Here is a 21,631-nt window from a genome sequence, read left to right on the forward strand (position 1 = left end):
TTTCAAAAATGATTTATTGGGTATTTCATGTAATCATTATTTCCAATTTACCCAACTTAATATATAATTTCTATTTTTTTTTTTTTATCAAAAGATATTTTACCGTTTATGCTGTCTAACTTTAACTATGATATTCCAATAAACGTTTCTTTGAAAATGACAGCAAGTCAACGTTCTGATGATCAATCAAAACCTCTCCCACGCGATATACACTGCGATATACACTGATGTGTTATTGTTTTTGTCATTGTTGTTTTTGGGGGTAGTTATGTAAGGTAGTCCATAAAGAACTCTCAACAAATAAAAAAAAAGTTCTGAAAATGTTTGTTTGACAAGTTGGTATAATAATTCCTTAACTTCTATACTAAATAAGTAACATTTTTCTTACATTTATATGCGTCTATAAATTTCTTTAACTACTGCAGTTTCGTCGTACAATTTTAAGTTAAATTTTCAATAGAAAAAATAGAAATATTATATTACAAATTAACGCTAATAATTAAACAAACAGTACTAATCATGAAAGGATTAAAAAGTATAATTAATTAAGGTAAAACGACTTACTTTCCACGCGACATGTTGGCAAGATATGAAATACAAGTATCTAAATATATTCACTACATATAATTGTAACACAACATTGACTCATGTGTGTGTTCATTCAACCTATCATAACACAAGGTTGGATCTTGGAAATGCATCAATGCGAACCAATAACTACAATTAACCCCGACGCTTTAGTACTGGAATGTTTTAGAATTAACTAGTATTTCAGAAGTTTGAGAAGGGCGGGTGAAAATCTATTCGTAATACATATAAAAAAAACCGCCTATCATTTACATATGCTAATCAATGTTTATTTATTATTAAATACATTATAAGGTGCAAAAATAGATTGCATATCTTATTTGTTATTAGATCAACCTGTATTACGTTAAATCACCTGATCGATATATATTGATATTGTGTATTTAATGACTTGGTATAAATTAAAGGTATGCAAAGAATTCCACTATTAAATAACTTATCAGTAAAAAGTAAGAGTGTCAAAAAAAGCTTAAAAGGCCATATATAGAACTTTTAAATATAACGCTTTAGTACTGGATGTTTTATACTTAACTAATCTAGTTTAAGAAGGGCGGGTAGAAATCGATTCGTAATGTATAAAATAAACGCCTATCATTTACTTATGCTCATCAATAAATATTCATTATTATATTATATTTGTTTTAGATCAACCTGTATTACATCACCTGAGCCGATATCGTCAATAGTGTATTTAATGATTAGAAAAAAGTTAAGGTATGTAAAGAATTCCACTATTTCATAAATTATCAGAAAAAACGTTAGAGTGTTAATATAGCAATAAAGGCCATATATAGAAAAATTCCTTTACGAAGGTGGAAATTATCAACGTTTAATAACTAGGATAGCGCTATAAAATGGTGCCAAATCTTTGACGATTAAACCCGCCACATAGACGTCAATTTTCTCATGTATATATTTTAATAACTTCCTTTAATATGTGTTATATAATTCAGTAATTTCCTTTACAAAAACATGACTGAAAATAAGTATGAAAATATGTATCTTTGGTGATTGTACTGAGGACATTAGTTCCTAGTGACTTACTTTAAATAAATCTATTATTAACAGCAATCATTGTCTTTTTCTTGATTTTAGTATTCCAGTTTCACACGGGAAACTCGGTACTAATAGTAACGACAATAAAAGATCAGAGTCTCAATGTCCCCTGTGTAGCACATATTTTATCTATCCAAGGTACAAGGACACTAACTAAAAAAAAAACCTGTTTGGTTCTATAAGACTATGAATTACTATCTTAGAGAATTAAAGGCGCAAGTAGAAACAATTACAAATACTATTTCCAAGGGGAATAGTTCGTTTAAAGAGCGCTAACAAGATGGACGTGCAGTGTTTTAATGTACCCCGTAAACTGTGAGTACTCTTAGATCGTTACTTTGTCTTTTGTCTTTCTCTAAATTGTTTCTGTGCTTAGTATCGATCTGAGAAGTTACGTCATTTTCAACTGATGTTTTCGGTTTCTTTTCTAATGTTTTTTATTACATGTAGACCAGCGGCTGTCTAAGTTTGATGGGAGCGCTTCCGAACATACAACACTGTTACATGTCTCGTTGTAAGTTGTTTTACATTTTGCCATACTAGGGTCTTTATAGCTTACTAAACGGTTTGGGTTTATTTATTGTTGAAAGCCAAACGGTAATCATATATTGCGTCTTTTAATCTTTGTAGATATTCGTCTCATCATAACACATCTTCTTGCGTTTAAACATAACTTTTAACTTTCCGACAAGGGTGTCTTCACCAAATAGTAAGTTATCTCAATAGGATCATTTCATAATAATCACTTATGACAGGTAATTGGTGATTGGTATGCATTAGCATCCATGCATTTCAACTGCAAACATAAAATGTGACCCACCTTCAGAAAATATGCTTAAGTCACTTCGAAATTTATTATTATTAAAAATGATTAAGGTTTCATATTGGGTGTGGATGTTTATTTAAAAGCTTGTTTTTACTTCTTTTATAGCATACTATAAGATGGACGTAAATGTTATATATGCTTGTACAAACCACAAAGGATATGGGGTCGATTGAGATTATTAATCACTTCCTTGATCTGTTGACAGTAGATTTATCAGGTCAATAAAAATGTACGTAGATCAATAATTGTTAACCAATATTGTATACAAAAATAGCACAGACTCAAACTAACTGTTCACTTATTATACTCCGTCTTTAGAATACGGCAACAGGAAGTGTATGGATTATTTCACATAGTATTAAAAGCAAGTTCCTATTCATACTAACAAACTTTCAGGTAGCTCTTATTTGAAATACCCTACAAAAATGTAACGAATGTTTCATACATGACCATTAAGTGTATGAAATTGTTGTCGCTTTGACACATTCCCCATTTCCATTCTCAATTTTATATATCTGAAAAAACATGAATGTTAAATATAGAGCCTGACAACAAATTTCTGGACGCTCTTATTTGTGGTTTTCTTTAGAAAAACGCAACTAAAATTTCATACATTGCCGTCATTTGTAAGAATATACATGCATAAGTAATCGGTGTAAACAGAACAGTAAGTTGATTAGCGATTAATCTAAATATGCATAACTAAGTAAAGCATGTGGTAAAATAACCTAGTAACAAGTTCCAGGAAGTTCTTCAAATTTGTATTTCCGAACAAATAAGCACCTAAATTTTAATACAGGGTCATCATATGTTAGAATATACAAGTATTCTGCAAGCGGTACGTTCACGGTAGATAAGTCTGTAACTAAGCCACAATTATAAAAATCACTTCCAGTGGGGAATATTTCGTGCATATTCCAGAAGAAAACAATTTAACTATATCCAATGCGTAGATTCTGCAAGGTTGGTAGAGCGTGTTGAAGGTGGGATTTTTTACTGCCCTTGAAACATGAAAGCATATTTGAAAGGGGCAGACGTTTTACCTTGAATCAGGCCCAAACTGACCCCACACAGAGCTGTTGAAGGAGCTCATAACACACATTAGCGTAATACTTTGAGACATAAGATTTAACTTCGATGTCCTGACGGAATGTGGCTGCGTATTCACAGTCAAAACAGCAGCCACTCCTTGGTATGAGTTTTACTGCTAGATTGTCTATGAGTGACCATATTTCTATAATTCAATCAGAGTTTATTAATGTGTATGACATGATAAAAATTTACAACAATGACACAAATCTTGTGCAATGAAAAGAACAGTATAAAAATGTGTAAATAACTATTATACGATAAAGCAAATACATTAGAGAATAAGTTTCAATCTTAACTTATTATTATGGAAATAAAAAGACTTTGTATGATAGATAACGAGACAACTTTTCCACCAGAGACCATGATGAAATGATCTATGGTAGTAGTGAGCAACTATAGGTTATAGACGGCTTTGAACATAAAGCAAAACGCATTACGCATATCGAACTTATTAATGTTACCAATGAATGTATATTAGAACTACAGCTATTATGAAAATTTTCTGACAAGGAATTAAATGAGATCTGGGAATCCAACAGCTTACAACGGACAACACAAAACAAAGAAAGCCTTTACATTTACGTCAACATACAGTTTACAAAAAAGAACCTAAAATCTAAGAATGTAAATTAACTGATAAAACACTTTGATTCGTGATGAAAGGATACCATTGTTCCTAAACAACTTCAATTAAGGTCCCAATTATCTTGCAGTTCCCCTACCTAACTGCTTTACACTTTCCTTAACAATGGCATCGTTATTTACACAACATTTTCATTTTTATACCAAAAATATTGGGGATTAAGTTTATAATTACAAACAAATGAACAAATCTCACAATACAATTATCAACTTTTGAACATAAGAACCTCCTGAATATGAAAAGCAAAAGATGTGTTCTAAACGTAAATGAGACGGCAAAACATATGAAAAGCAAAAGATGTGTTCTAAACGTAAAAGAGACGGCAAAACAAACAAAAAACAAAAGTCAACATACGGGTTTCACAAAAGGTTTCGACAATATAATCATATATTTTTTATTCAAACTCTTCGAGAATGCTAAAACATTTGAATTTTATCTTGAATTGAAAACGGTGTTCCAATACACTGGTTTGATAAGGAAATTAATTACTCTACAGTGCCAATATTTACCTAACATCTAATAAATATTGAATCGGCACCAGCTTTCTTTGAAAGTGACAACGTAACTTACACTTTTAACTAATTGAATCCCAAATCAATTACAATACTTACAAAACGAAATGAAAAATAGAGGATTGCGTAATTCATTATAGAACTAGAAAATTAATGCAGTATTATGTCATAAGATGTATAGTTATTAAAAAAGGTTTGGAGTAAGAAATAGCAAAAATGTGGTCTGTCAACTGATCGACTATGAAGCAAAGTGTCAGAGTATTATATTTATTGTTGACAGGAATTTGATAGCCAAATTATGTAAAGTATCTATGTTCAATTCAACGCAGCTGTGAATGATAACCAGATTGGGCAGGTGATTGCTTACTTACTGAAAGTATGTAGATGGTTCACTTTATCTTTAAATAAAATTGAGAAAGGAAATGGGGAATGTGTCAAAGCGACAACAACCCGACCATAGAACAGACAACAGCCGAATGCCACCAATGGGTCTTCAATGTATCGAGAAACTCCCGCACCCGTAGATGTCCTTCAGCTGGCCCCTTAAAAAATATGTATACTAGTACAGTGATAATGAACGTCATACTAAACTCCGAATTAAAGTTTATTTTCAGCATTGCGTCTTATTTGATATTTACAGCCATGCCCGCCGTGTTGAATTGGGTCTAGAAATCTGGTCACAATAACTCATTCTGTCCAGCAGTTAGAATCATGCTATGGCAGCGTCCGTTTGGTAATGCGTAGCGTTACACACGACTCCATGTCTTGTCGACATTTGGACATCATATCTGAGGCTACTTGTTTGAAGAGTGCAATAAAGAATCCTCGCATCAGTCTTTGAGCTCCGTATGTGTCCAGTTTCAAGGATTAATGTCTGCCTTATGCATCTTGGCCTCTCTTCGGTAGTGGAACAGACAACAACCGATCCACTTTGAAGATCATACTTGTTTATGAATATAAACTTATATACGTCTTTTAAAGAGCGACAGCAATAACTTATAAGTTCAAAATCTTTCGAATGCTACTCTTGTAAATTAAATTGCATACTTAAACAATGCTCTGAGTCAAAACTTGGGGAATAAACAGGCGTTTAAAACACGAGAAACGACTACAAAAAGTTAAACGAATAGTTTAAACCTTGTAAAACCAACATTGCCATATCAAATGCAAATGTACAATTTACAATTAAAAAAAATATATTAAATGTATGTACATCGTCAATCATGCACTGATACTTAAGATAATGCCTTCAGGAACGAAAAGTCCAACGGCTGTTGTAAAAATACAAAAGCAGTCATTAAAACCCAAACCTTCTGAACTAGATGCATTCAGAGCGATAAATATCACTACACACTACACGTGTTTCTGGAATGATCTTCAACATGTACACTAGAGATCAAAATTGTAGAAAGGTAAATAAATAACATTTAAAGAGGACCAAACCTTAAAGGGGCCGACCCAGACCAGTCACAACCGTCAAAGAATAAGTTTGCTTGAAGTACTAGTAGTTAGTAGTTAAGTTTGATTAGAGTTACCCAAATTAGCAATTGAAAAATCATTAGCACAATGTTTCAATAAAATGATCCCAGAACCGAAGCACTGGCTACCGGGCTGATTTTGAAATACATTTAACATCTTTAAATAATCAAATTTGAAAAAAAAGGAATCTTCTTAATTATTTCCACGATGTCTCTGGTGGGTATTTGTCTCGTTGACAAAGTATACCAGATATATATAGATTATCGTTGATCATCTCAACGAGATTGATTTTCTCGCTTGAGTTGAAACGGTGAAAGTGAGAAAAACAATTGATTTGAGATAACCAATGATAATCTGTTTATCGCTATTTTAACTATGACGACGTTGTTCATTTCATTGACAACGGGTTCTAGCTACCTTAGTTTCTAGCGATAATTTTTCGTATCATCGACTCCGCTGAGGGAGGAAATTATCAGTCAGTAAGATCAAAGGGACATTCCATAAAATAGCGGTAATCAGTGATATTCAAGGCAGTTCTAATTTACAATCCTTACAAATGCGATACATCCATGTCAATCAGAACACGTAATTTACTGATTTCTAAACTAGCTCTAATGCGTGTCCATAATAAAACATTTCAACAATTTGGGATACTGACTAATGATAAATGATATTTTGGCGAAGTACATGTTCTCTTAACATCCGTTAGCATTTATCTCTTAATCTGCTGTAGACATGTACAGAATCTGCCAGATTACGACACAATGATAGATGAATTGTATCATTGGATTTGAAAGATATTATAACAGATATGTATTGCGTAGTAGCATTCATAAAAGCAGAATATCGAAATATCATTTCGATATAAGCAACCAGTAAAATAAACTAACCGTTGTTGCTAATGTATTATTGGCTTGCAGGTCAATAATTCAACCTCAGTTGAATCCGTATTCGTTATCATACGATTTTACGTGCTTTTCTCTCTACTAATATTTATTTTTCATAATGAATCGTATCGCCATCGATTGTCATTGGAATTCAACTCGATAGTTGATTAAATGGCGTCGAATATGATCGAAATGATGATGTATCATAAAGATAGCAGCTTCTGTCTCTGCAATGATACTTTTTCTCTTTAAAATAAAATAGACGAAGATGTTAAGTTTTTGATGAATTCGATCCATGAATCTAATGAAAAAAACCATTTAAACGGTGATTGTTATCAATTCATTTATTATCTATCCAAGTAAACGGAAAAAAATGTATTGGATGATAACATTTATACAAAAGTAATAATTCAGAAAAACTGACTGTCACAAAAACTTTGAATTTTTCGAAAAACTAAGGATTTTCTTCTCCCAGAAATATATTACCTTAGCCGTATTTGGCACAACGTTTTGGAATTTTAGGTCCTCAATGCTCTTCAACTTTGTACGTGTTTGGCTTTATAACTATTTTGATCTGAGCGTCACTGGTGAGGCTTATGGAGACGAAACACGCGTCTGACGTATTAAATTTGTATTAAATCATTTCATTTCTAAAAAATATAACTTACAGGAGATACCATTGATGTTAAATAAGTAAAAAAAAAAACAATTACGAAAAATTACCTTTCTTGTTGTACTCTGGTTGTGCATCTTACTTTGAACACCATTCTCCAAAGACTGGACAAACGAGATTCGGTTTACAAGGAAATGACAACTTAATTATTTGAATAATAATCTAACCTTTCTAGAGTCGTAGGAATTATTTGCGCAATACAAGTAGTTTCAGAATATGTAATAAGAAGAGAGGATATATAAAATGAGTTATCACTTGGGGTCCGCCTTTACTACTTCGGATTCTTTTAAAGGTTGGAAACTGAAGGGTGTAGCTGCATATCACACTACAAGGTCGTAAATAGTATATGGAAATACTTTTAACTTTGTTATATTATCCAATAAGTGTACTTTATATTGTATGCAATAACAAGCGTCTTTATAAATAAAAGTAACGTTATAATAGCATATCAAGCAATATTATCATAAGATTATGTAAAGCTACGAATAAGTTTACAAAACCACTATTCCCAATGTCAGTACTACTGGACGTTAAGTAACCAACAATCAATCAATCAATCCATTTTCAGTAAGAATTAATACAACATATATCTAAACACAATAACTACGAAAGGCGAATACATTTAATTTAAGTGTTATGTAATTTGGTATAACAACCGAGTCGATGCCATCCCTATTGATGAAACGGTAAGTCCCCGAAAGTAACACTAGCCAGGTAGTCAGTCTTAATAAGTAGAATACGGATACTTGAGAATATTTTTTCTTTCACTTTCGAGGAGCAGCAATAATAAACTATTTTAAAGTTTTGGAATCATGTAATTTGAATATTGAAAAGGAACATCCTTGGAATAATACTGGGTGCCCACTTAGTATTATAGTATGGTGTTGTTCTGAAAAAAAATTCTTAGATTACCTGTCTGAGGAAGTTGACAAGGTTGTTTTTTTACAATTTTAATATTTATCAACTGTAAATTCGTCGTCGAAATCTTTCGACATCTAAATAGCGCTGCTTGTGTTTCATACCCGAATAACTTTGACCATTGGTTGCTGATAAGTTAAATGTTGAAGTTAATAATTCGAAAAGTTGTGAGAGTTCTAATAATGTTTAATCTACCGTGAGTGAAGATCTGCTATACAGATGAAAATGGCGATACGAGCAACACAATGGTGATTCTAGTGAACGTCCAGTTTTTAAGCATGAGTTTGGCACCAGTTTTGATGGGGTTAGTGTTACGAACTCTTTGATCATTGTTTTGTTGTCTATAATGCCCACATGTAGATGTGTGTTTATATTCTGGACTTGGTCTATTCTTTTTTCCCATATGATTTCTATCTCGTTAATTTTTTTTTAATACCGAATATTTGGGATAATATTGCGAGTATGTGTATAAAGGATTTTAACCTTGAAAAAAATCATCATCCATATGGTTCAGGGAACGTTTAGAGTGTGCCTTGACATTTGATCTCAACTTCAATTTGAACTTCAAAGTTTATATAATTGTTGATATTTATCTAAAAATATGACTTTTATTGTATGTTAAAACACAATGCGATGTTGTTGATTTCTACGGTGGCTGATTTCTTACGATAATGACACAGTACATTTTACACTTCATTACTCTGCTGTTACAAAGAGTGACATTTCATAGAGAAATCAACATAAATATTTAACTAGATAGATCTGCTATGCATATATACTTTTACTATGAAAAATGTCTGCTTTCAACACTGAGCTTCACCCTTAGAGAGTATGGAAATAGGGTTGAATATTAATGAATATACAGGAATCATCAAACATATTGAACAGTACTACATACCACTATATATAATCACCAACATCTGGCTCATACAAAAAGCCGTAAAAACGAAGACTTATAACAACGAACAACCAATGGTACGGTACATACACAACATGCGATTGCATTAAAAAGGTTATACTTGCACACAAACAAATACATCAAGCTATTTATATGAGTCTTTCAAATTTGAGAATTTATATAACTTCGATTATAAAATCTTCAGGCTTCAAGGTTGATAGCACATCTGGCAAACAATATGCCATATTGATATTTACGTTAACAAACCGCCTGGATTAGAATATTAGCAAAAACTCACCGAATAATAATAATGCAAAATTAAATAGGAATCTAGATACCAAAAGTCTTATCAATATATGTTTACAAAAGTTTTAGTCCTAAGTATAGACAAATTTCCTTTGGCTCACTCCTTTAAATACAATTTGGATGTGAGATTCCCCCGGACTATGGGATGTCGCACCGTGTGTGGGAGACACATACACAATGAAATTGTTTAAGAAAACCCACTTAAAGCCATAGTTATCATCCAGAAATCAAGGCTTTAAAGAATTACATACCTTATATTGCTGTCTGTTTTTGTAATTGAAACCTCAACCGCTGACTTTTAAAAGTTGGTTCAAAATCCAACAAGAAGTGAAGATTAGCAAAAATATCAAAAATTGGTATAAATTGTATTTTTGGGGCAATACTAGTAAACCCTAAAAGGAATCGATTGATGATTTCAGTCATCTGACTTTTAAATCTTAGTTTTATTGGTTTTTTTTTTTTTTTTTTTTTTTTTTGTGTTTGCAGTTTTTCTTTATCGTACTGCTAAACGTTTTGAGATTACGGCTTTCCCCCTCTAGTTTAACAAGTTTAGTTTCTGGCAACAGCCACTTGTTTTTTCTGGGCAGGCAAACACGGCATTATTTACAATCAAGATAATCTTAATAATGACTGAGGCCAACTTTTGTTCAGAGAGGTCTGTGTTTGCTAATAGGAAGAGTTTTCGAAACAAATATAATTACGAATGCCAAGGTAAAGCTTTACTTACTTTTACATTCGGTTGGATGTGAGCTAAAGATAGCAGGTGACTAGAGACAAGTTTCAATTCTTAGTCGAGATGATCATTCTTTTTTCACAATCTATTTCATTCCAAAAAAATATATAACAAATTAGAAACATGTTCCAGCGAAAAGTCTATAATCTATTACACCACAGAAAGATTTTGGTCCTCAATACTCTTCAACTTCGTACTGTATCCGATATTTTAACTTTTTTAATTCATCGACACTGATGAGTCATTTGAATAGACAAAACCTCCGTTAGGGGTACAAAATTATAAGCGTAGTATCTTTGATGAGGTTTTTGTGCATAAATTGGGTGTCTACTAGCTAGGTTGCTCTTGTAATCGTTTGAAATTTTATTATTTACCGTAAAGAACATCATACTGTTATCTGTTTTTATTTATCTGATTTTATTTACCAAATAATCCTAGTTAGCACTTCACATTTTTACATTTCCTGGTGCATTCAGAATCAAAATTACATCAGAGGAAAAAGAACCGCATCTGTTTTTCTTGAAATTAAAACTTTGGGTAAGTAAACAATATAAGATTGATCAAAACCCTTATGTCAATTTTCCAACTCTGAACTTCCCATTCCTAATTACATTATGTGAAGTAACCTCCCTTTAACCTTGTAACATCTGTATTCTTATTTGGAATTAACTTTTAACAGTACAGAAAAATTGGAATGTTAAAAACACATTGTTGTATTATTCTATTATGTTTGTATGAAACTCAAAACTAAACCATGTATTTAACAGACAACACATTTCGAAAATAGGGGCATCAATTATATCTATATATCAAGTGATATAAACACTTAAGAAGAAAAATTGTGTATGCTTTTGTTAGTTGAATCTGTCGTGTTATATTTCGCCGCTTGCCTTTTTATCCAACAAGAGGGATAGATAACCCTGTGAATAGTTCACCCGACAATTAAGACAGAACCCCCTACAAGTATGGACTACTTTCGACATTTTCCAATGGCATGCTTTAAATTGAGAGAGAATTAAATTAATCCATTTTCTATTATATCACACAGACTGATATATAACAGTTTCATGATAAAATTCAAACGCTTAAAAAATGTGTTTTAATTATTGTCTAAGGACTATAACTCATATAAGGAGTCGATTGACCAATAATCAATTGCAACAATCGCCCTTGTTTGTGCTGGACAGGCATAAACGACATTATTTACAAACAAGATGTTTTAAGGATGACTAGGGCCAAGTTTTGTTCAGAATAGTCTGAGGTTGCTAAAGGAGTGTGGTTTTTAAGCAATGCCAAAAAATAGCAATATATTGCATTTAACTTGATGTACTAAAATAGTTAGTGGTAAGAAACTAGTTGCATCTTAGTCGAGATAATCATTCTTGGATTCCAAAAAACAACTACGCCATATCAGTAAAGTATGTGTTTTCAACAAATGGTCAAAAATTCGCTAAAACCACCAATAGAATTTTGATCTTCATTCCAATTCAACTTCATACTTCATTCCTTCTTTTAACTTTTTTATTCACTTTTACTATGATTCGTTTGCAGATGAAACGCCCGTTTGGCGTATAAAACTATGCGCCATCTTTGATGAGTTATTTTGTGTATTAATTGAGTGTCACTAACTACTAGCCGGGTTTCTCTTAAAATAGTTTGAAAAAGATCTTTAACAAAACCTTTGTACGGTAATGAAAAACATCCTGTACTCTCCATACTATATATACCATGGTTTTTACGAGTTAACATATTTAAACAAACGAATCCGAAGGATGAGTTTGTTTAAATATGTTAATGAGTAAGACACATGGTATATAAAATTTGTAATATAAATAAAATGATTGACAGCTTCAAGACCTTCAACTAATATTGGAAATTGATCACGTTACAGTTTTATCCAATGAAATGGAAGCTAGCGCAAGTCACTTTTGCGCTTCGTGTATGATCGTCTGTGTATTTCATGTAATAGAACCCCTGAATTTGCAGAAAGTAAAGAAAATGTCGGATTTTCCCTATTTTCTTTTTAGTTTTGCGCCCCGTGTATGATTGTAGGCGCAGGTAATTTCATAATGTCATCAGACTGAGGTAAACAAAAATGTCGGATTCCAGCGACAAGGATTAAATAATTATTCTAATGACGGTAAGAATTGTTTTTTTTTTTGTTTTTTTTTCAATGTATCATAAAAATTAATCATATTTTACAGAATTTTCATCTAATTGAAAAATGCTTTTCGTCCGTTATTTTATTAGATTATTTATTAAAACACAATTTTAATGACTAAAACAATATTTTAACAGTGGCGAATCAGGGGTGTAGATAGTGTACATCCCCTAATCATGTTTTTTCACAGATATTTGTAGCCGATATTTATTCCTTTTTGTATAGGTACCCCCCTTTTTAAATCGAAATTTAATTGAATTTTCGCAAAGGAAATGATAGTTTTACATTTTATTTTTTTTTCAAAACTGAAAGAAGAAACATTCAGTAATTGTTTCCAAAATTAAGGGAATTCGAAATAATCCTATATAGTTTGTGCTTTTTCTTATAAAATGAAAACAAATGAAGATCTTGACCTTTTAGTACGTTTTACAGTTTCCTAAATATTTTAGAGGTGGATACATTTAAAAAAAAAGGTGGAGCTTCAGCCATGGAATAACATGAAAATGAATATGTTATACCATGGCTGAAGCTCCGCCTTTTTTCCTTTGGATTCTAGTCGAGTTGCATATTTAAATAGCAAAGTATGGTACAACATAAATTTGCATATAATATACCATGGTTTTCTCTCACCCCACTTTTTAAGCAAATTATTTCATAAAAACATCAAAGGAAAAAATCCAATTTATGTTACAATTTTTATTTATTTGATATTATTCACCAAGTCATAGTACACTTAACATTTCTACATTTCCTAATGTAATTGAAATCAAAGTTCCATCATATATAGAAAAACAACCTATCATTTTCATAAAATTTAAACTCTAAACAAATCAAAGCGTTGAGGTTAATCAAATAAAGGCAACAGTAGTATACCGCTGTTCGAAATTCATAAATCGATAGAGAAAAAACAAATCCGAGTTACAAACTAAAACTGAGGGAAACACCTCAAATATAAGAGAACTACGACACAACAGAAACCCAACATTTAAATGTAACACACACAGAAACGAACTTTAATATAGCAATGGCCATTTCCCTGACTTGGTACAGGGCATTTTAATGGTGGGGTGAACCTGGTTTTGTGGCATGTCAAACCTCTTATGTCAATTTTCAAATTCTGAACTTCCTATTTTCAATAAGTAAAATATAGTGTCAGCCTTCTGACGTCGGTATTTTGGCTTGACATCTACTATCAAGAGTAGCAGAAGAACAGAACAACATAATTAAAGATCCTAATATGTTTCTAGGAAACTAAAAACTTAACCATGTATACCAGAAGAAGTAACGACGGACAAGATGGGAATAATGTCATTAACAGGAAATACATTTTGAAAAAGGGACAAATATACCAGTTTCCCCGTAATATCAATATCTCTCGCGTTATATTTCTCCGTCTTAAAATGTATGGCTGCTGCTAGTGAACCCGACGATGGAGACAGAAGGGACGAACAGGACGCCTTATAATATATAAGAAGATGTGATACGATTGTCCATGAGAAAGCTCTCCACCATAGACAATAAGACTTATCGGACCACAGATGAATTATCACGTTGTGATTGGTTAAGGGCATACGATACAGTTTTGAACCTGTATTTACAAGTTGATGAAAATTTGCATATAGGCTATTTTTTACCTCCTTAAATTAAATATGTAATAAAAAATATACCTTCATGTGCTACTTTTTGAGTAAAATGAGTTTGAAATTTTGTATATTTGCTCAAAATTCAGATTTGTGTCCGTATTTTCTTTTTCGAAAGAAAGACATAACTTTTTTGTTTTAAAAGATAAACACAAAATGGTTTTTGTTAAATAATCGGTAATTTCTGTATTTTATAAGTATCATTAAAAATTATGCAATTTTTATTCCGAAATAACTCTATATTTATCAAATGTTCATGGATAGAGGAAAAAACGTTATTTTTTGCTGCATGTTTATCAAAATTAAAAAAATTGCGCTATTTACAGTTTTATAAAATTTGGGTCACATAATCTCCTTGCAAAATGAAACAAATTGCTGTTTTAAAAAATAGGGGTCCATGAACTAGTTTTCAAACTAAATCAGTTTGAATGATAAAAATCAGTCGAAAAATGCATCTTTTCCCGATATGTCACAGTTTGACGTCGCGAAAATAACATGTTACGTTAGCAACGTCATTACCTTCCCTGTAACTGTATCGTATGCCCTTAAATGCCGTCACGTGGTGACCCCCTATGAGACCGTATGGGGTTAGTAAGTTTCATATGTGGTTCATGACGCGTTAATGGCGACGTCATCTATTAATGTTGTTGTGTTTCATTGTTTATTTTTCAACAAAACGCCGCAGAAAAAGTCCAGCGTCAGATAAATTCGTTATACGGTTAACTACTGACCCCCTACGGATCCATAGAGGGTGAATAAAATTCATAGGGGACTCGGCCTCCGGCCTCACCCCCTATGGATTTTACTAACCCTCTATGGATCCGTATGGGGTCAGTAGCGAACCATATAACTTATAGTAGATTTATAACATCTATTGGCCACCGTACGGCCTTAAAACTAAGCAAAACCCATACCGCATACTAAGCTTTATATGTTTTGTTGTTATTTTACTCGACAATTAAGCCCGAATCGTCAGAAAAAGTCTTGGTTGCTTTGGACATTCTGCCATTAAAAATTGAGAGATAAAGAAAATTATCCTTTTCTTTTTTTATCACACAGACTGGTTTATGCTAGTTCAGTAGCTGTTAATTCTGCATATTTATTCTGTTATGTTAAAATATGATTATTTTATTTATTTACAACAAAATGTTGTAAATAGTTATCAAAGGTACCAGGATTATAATTTAGTACGCCAGACGCGCGTTTCGTCTACATAAGACTCATCAGTGACGCTCATATCAAAATATTTATAAAGCCAAACAAGTACAAAGTTGAAGAGCATTTAGGATCCAAAATTCCACTGCCAAATACATCTAAGGTAATCTATGTAAAGTTCAGGAAAGATACATAGTGCAAAAAACTTGATTTATAAATAAATCTTGTGATCAAAGATAACTTCAACATTTTTAGCACTTCCGTCTTTCCGGATTATTGAGGTTATCAGTCATACCTTTACTTCTTTAAAAATCGTGAAAACATCGTTAATGTAATCAGCTTCCTATGACATCACCTCCCATCTGCTTTACTAAATTTAATTCCTCTCGTGTATTTCAGGTTAAATAAAATCTTAGATAGTATCACGTAAACTGCGACCTGTTGAAATTGACTGACATGAGTATCATACGTTTATAAGACTAATACATGTTGGATAACGAGCTTGTTTGAAGTAAACTCTTCAAAGATGCCACGATTTACATTTTGCACGTCCGACGCGCGTTTCTTCTACAAAAGACTCATCAGTGACGCTCACACGAATATGATCAAAAGGGCAAAATAAATACAAAGTTGAAGAGCATTGGGAACCTTAAACATCAAAAGTTTTTTCTCTCAAAATACTGCTTAGATCATATTTTCTTGGGAAAGAACATTCTTAGTATTTTGAAGATTTTAAGAAATAGATTTCAAAAACTTGATAGTATGACTTAACCTTTTCATGTTATGCAATCATGAAAACTTTGGAACTAAGCTTACGCCATGCATGCATGGACAAAGGCAACTAACGTTCCCAAGTTTTCATGATTGCATAACATGAAAAGGTTTAGTCATACTATCAAGTTTTTGAAATCTATTTCTTAAGGTAAGTTATAATGTACAACATGTCTTTAAATAATAATAAATAGGTTGAATATGAAGAAATCAACTAAGAAGAAAAATATGATAGAAACATCAAATTAAAAAAGGATTTAACTAAAATCATGAAATTTAGCTGTAAGAAGTAATGCAGGTTTTCTAAACTTGATGTTGATTTCCAGTTTTATTTAATACCTTGTTAATAGTAAATATGATTTTGTTTTTGTTAAAATAGTTTAGAACTAGAACTGTATCACTCAAAGGCAAGTCAGACTGGGATTTACTGAACTGCTTACAAGCTCTTTTGATATACTAATCTTTAAATGTTGGCCTCGTGCAAACCTAGTGATATATTTTTTTTTAACAATATCACATTTCGGTCTAAAATTAAACCGGAATTTGCATGTCGTTTAGATAACATCATTTGGACGCATGAACATAACGTGTGATTTTATTTTATTTTTTTTATATAAAGGGTTTATTTATCATAAAGTTTATCTCAGTTTATGTAAACGATGATCATGGACAGCACATTGTCAGAAATGATCAAAGCACATAGTGTAGTACAATATTGGAGTGTGATGGGGTAACGATAACCTTAGCTACATGTACTTTACTGAAGTACTTTGAACTTTGGTTCTGTAACTGTAAGCCATACTGCATGGTTCATCATTGGTGTGCTTTGGCTGGTGATTTCATATCTCTAGTACGTGCATTATAGAGTTTTACAGTACTTTGTTTCTACTCATTGTATTGGTACTTCTCTTGTGACGTTTGTTATTTCACTAATCAATATCATAGATTACAAAGCCGACATTATTTAGATCTTTGAAAAAAACATTATCATGAGCTATCTCAAACTATGAACCTAGCCATGCAGCGTTTTTCCGTATCTTTACATTTAATTCGTTATACCAAACAATACTGATCTATTGTACAGAGGGGCCTCAGAATGCAAAACTAAACAATATTTTCAACTCGATTCAGAAAAAAAATTGTTCCGCATACCTAACCTTATCAGATTGATCTTGGACGTGTTTGTCCTGTAAAACTGATTATTTGTTAACATGAATAGAAAACATAACAAAAATTAAAATGTCAATTGTTCTTGAACAATTGAGAGGTCTTTCCTTTTCGAAATGTAAAGTACATGTTCCAATAGGCGTAGAATGCATTGAAAAGCTCTCAAACACACATAAAACCGCTAAAAAATGACAAAAACAATAAATTCGATAATTTGGACATGACCTTGACTTTTGACCTTGTGACCTTTGTGAAGGTCATTGGTCCACAATGTCATTGTAAAAGACCCCATGGGTCTAGGACTTTTCGTTCAAGAGTTAAAGCTAATTTTACCTTTTCAGAAACCGTTAACGGCGGTTATGCCCCTTAAGAATATGTCAAATCCTTTCGGTCAAAATGTAAAAAAGTTGTGCCTCAGTCACCTTAACATTTTTCACTGTTTACTATTTCTGTAAGATTAACCGTTTTTGAGATATCGACTAAAAAGTTGAAAGGTCAAAGGTCAAGGTCAACCTTAAAAACACTTAAAACACACTCAAAATGCTTAAAATAAGGTCAAAAACACATAATTCGCTATCTGGGACATGACCTTGACCTTTGACCTTGTGACCTTTGTCAAGGTCATTCGTCCCCAATGTCATTGGTGAAGACCCCACGGGTCTAGGACCTTTGGTTATATAGTAAAAGCTGATTTTGTCTTTTCAGAAACCTAAATCAGGGGTTATGCCCCTTACAGAAAGGTCAAATCTCTTCGGTCAAAATGTAACAAAGTTGCGCCATAATGACCCAAACATTTTCCACTATTTAAAACTTCTGTAAGTATAATGGTTTCTGAGATTATCCCATAACAAGGTGTTAGGTCAAAGGTCAAGGTCAACATACAAATTTGACCTTGAGGTATTTTTCAAAGATACATGAATTGATGATGAATGGTGAAGATCCTAGGTGTCTACGACTTACGGTTTCTGAGTTTTGGTGGCCAACCGACACCGGTTAATTTTCAGAGGGGCATAACCCTACCAATGAGTCGTTGAATCTTTTCGATCCAAATGTAACGAAGAACCGGGGTCTGGTCCTGAACAAATTTCACCCTTCGGTTTTTTTCTACCTATTACGGTTACGGTGTTGGAACGATAACAAGGTTTTTGGGTTTCGGAGGAATTACTCCGAACCGACAAAATATTTCGACTAACAGGGTGAGTTCCAGATAGATATTCATGACACCGATACAAAGTGTGAACATGAAAGCGACACGTCTTACGGTTAAGGCTGCTAACTTCGTCAAAGTTTGGCGGAAGAATAATAATAATAATAATAAACAGAAGAAATACAGTAAGGTCTTTCCCTTTTGAAAAAGGAAAGACCTTAATAATAGATTTGTTTAAATCCAGTGTTGAATATTTCATGCTTATTCAGAGAGTAAATTCACTGCTTTTTTTAAATGGAGTGCTCTTTAAAGTAGGTCGACTGGGGTTATCCATTAGTCAAGTAAGCTCTTAAAACAATGTAATTGTACTGATAGTTTGTCAGTTATCTACAGTCACTATGAAAAGTACTTGTATAGTTATTTATTATATAACTTAAAACTTGTTAAGACTGATAAAGTTATCTGACAATGATACCCATCCGTCCTTATACTGTAAGTAGTATATTTATCTTGATTATTTCATTCCTGAACAAACAGTGTCAAATTTTCAATGCACATTCAGGAAGAAGACATATAAAAAAAATCTAATAAGAGACCATGAAAAAAGTTTTTTTATATATATATGTAAGCCTCAAATCTATGTCCGGCCTCAAATCTATGTCCTTTCCGCAACACTATGTCCTTTTTAATATTGCGTCATAGACGTTCCAAATCTATGTCCTTTATTGTCTCAAATCTATGTCCTGTATTGTCTCACATCTATGTCCTTTATCTACTCAAATCTATGGCCATTTTTGGCTCAAATCTATTTCCTTTCATCGACGTAAAACATAACAAAACGTCATCAAGTAAACAATGAAAAGTTAACAATAACAGGTGTAAGTACGGCCTTCAACACGGAGCATTAACTCACACCGAACAAACATAGTACAAGTGGTTTATATGACAAAAGCAAGGTTAACATTTTAACTATGACCACACATGATTTAAAATTGCTTTATGATTTGTCTTTAAAACTGGAGGAAAATCTGTTATGAATAGTGGACTGATGGGAAATTTTTCAAAAATTTGTCTTTAAAACTGGAGGAAAATCTGTTATGAATAGTGGACTGATGGAATATTTTCAAAAACGTCAACTATAGAGATTTATCCTCTTGAAATGTTTTCTGACAATTATCAGGATATCTTTACTCCTACTATTGTGGAATATTTACAATTCAAAACAAATCCAGCCATGAACAAAGGGACTGCGGTGTTGACATCTAGTTTCTGGAGAGAAGGGATATGCCAAAACATAAAGAATGATTCTTCTCGGGGAAATATTTTCGTTATTAAAGACATTATTACAAGTTTTACATTTAAACTAAATAGATATCAGCTAAGACCAAACAATTGAAATATGTTCTTTTGTGATCCACAAATATTTCAATTAAAAATATAAAAAACGTTTTATTTTTAGCAATTTAAAATGATTTTTTGATACTAGTATTCAAGAAAAAACATAGATAAAGTGGTATAAATGTCAATGAAACACGATATGAACAAATTCAAAGACAAAACGAAGTAAGTTGAAGTTGCAAACAAATATTCGTTCTTTACTGTCTTTTTGAGTAAAATTAATATGGTTTTGTGGTTTCATTCTTAAAGACGGCATACATACCACATCTTCTTTTTTATATACAATAATAACACACGCATCATATGTAAAGATTTTAGCCACACACATGAAAAAAGACTTAATAAAACAAAAGCATATACGACTGTACTTGAAACAATATCATAAATACCAGCTAAATAATTTAGCTGGATTTTCTTAAACGTATACTATACTTCGGCTCTTGCACATACATGGATAACACATACCAACTTAATATTGAATTATGGGAAAGTACTTAATAAAATAAATAAAGGGCTGCGCTTTAGCGCATGATACGCCCGTTGCTCTTTTAACTTGTCTTTTATGCTTTAAATGAATTTATATGATCAACTAGAAATATATATACAAATCAAAAGGGATGTTACATTAATATATTCACCAAATTTTCATAAAATCCCCCTTTTTAAAGTATAAAAATTCATTACCTTAGAAAACGTAAAATCTAAAATTTATAAAAATGGAAAGGGAGCTTATGTCAATAGATATAAACAATTTATTAAAGTTGCATAAAATTTTGTGAAAGTGTTAGTTATTGTCCCAAAATTGGAAAATCCCCCCTTTTTTAAGCATAAAAATTCATAACACGGAAAGGTAAAATCTGAAATTTATAAAAATTGAAAGGGAGCTTACATCAATAGATATAAACAATTCACCAAAGTTTCATGGACATTGGTGAAAGCCTTTTTGAGTTATTGTCCGAAGTGTTGAAAATCCCCCTTTTTTTTATGATTAAAGCCCCATAAATCCAAAACTTAAAATCTGAAATTTATAAAAATTGAAAGGGAGCTTACATCAATAGATATAAACAATTCACCAAAGTTTCATGGACATTGGTGAAAGCCTTTTTGAGTTATTGTCCGAAGTGTTGAAAATCCCCCTTTTTTATGAATAAAGCCCCATAAATCCAAAACTTAAAATCTGAAATTTATCAAAATTGAAAGGGAGCTTACATCAATAGATATAAACAATTCACCAAAGTTTCATGGACATTGGTGAAAGCCTTTTTGAGTTATTGTCCGAAGTGTTGAAAATCCCCCTTTTTTTTATGAATAAAGCCCCATAAATCCAAAACTTAAAATCTGAAATTTATAAAAATTGAAAGGGAGCTTACATCAATAGATATAAACAATTCACCAAAGTTTCATGGACATTGGTGAAAGCCTTTTTGAGTTATTGTCCGAAGTGTTGAAAATCCCCCCTTTTTTATGAATAAAGCCCCATAAATCCAAAAATTAAAATCTGAAATTAAAAAAGAACGAAAGGGAGCTTACGTCAATAGATATAAACAATTCACTTAAGTTTCATGGAAATTGGTGAAAGCG

At 32.1% G+C, this 21,631-nt stretch overlaps 1 protein-coding gene across 7 annotated transcripts in view; it reads right to left on the reverse strand.

Annotated features, from left to right (window-relative positions):
• The window catches only part of LOC143048125 (putative N-acetylated-alpha-linked acidic dipeptidase), a 64,904-nt gene that overhangs the window by 23,662 nt on the left and 19,611 nt on the right, over positions 1 to 21,631 (reverse strand). Inside the window, exon 1 of one of the 7 annotated variants that reach the window (XM_076221608.1) lies at positions 7,807 to 7,865. The exons of 5 other annotated variants lie outside the window; for them this stretch is intronic. In XM_076221608.1, the coding sequence (XP_076077723.1) occupies positions 7,807 to 7,850 (44 nt within the window). In that variant the 5' untranslated portion in view covers positions 7,851 to 7,865. Of the gene's footprint in view, positions 1 to 564; positions 740 to 7,806; positions 7,866 to 21,631 lie in introns of those variants that run through there. One more of the 7 variants, XM_076221610.1, reaches the window with a different exon arrangement.

Source organism: Mytilus galloprovincialis, chromosome 10 (genome assembly GCF_965363235.1).
Source record: "Mytilus galloprovincialis chromosome 10, xbMytGall1.hap1.1, whole genome shotgun sequence".
Taxonomy (NCBI): domain Eukaryota; kingdom Metazoa; phylum Mollusca; class Bivalvia; order Mytilida; family Mytilidae; genus Mytilus; species Mytilus galloprovincialis.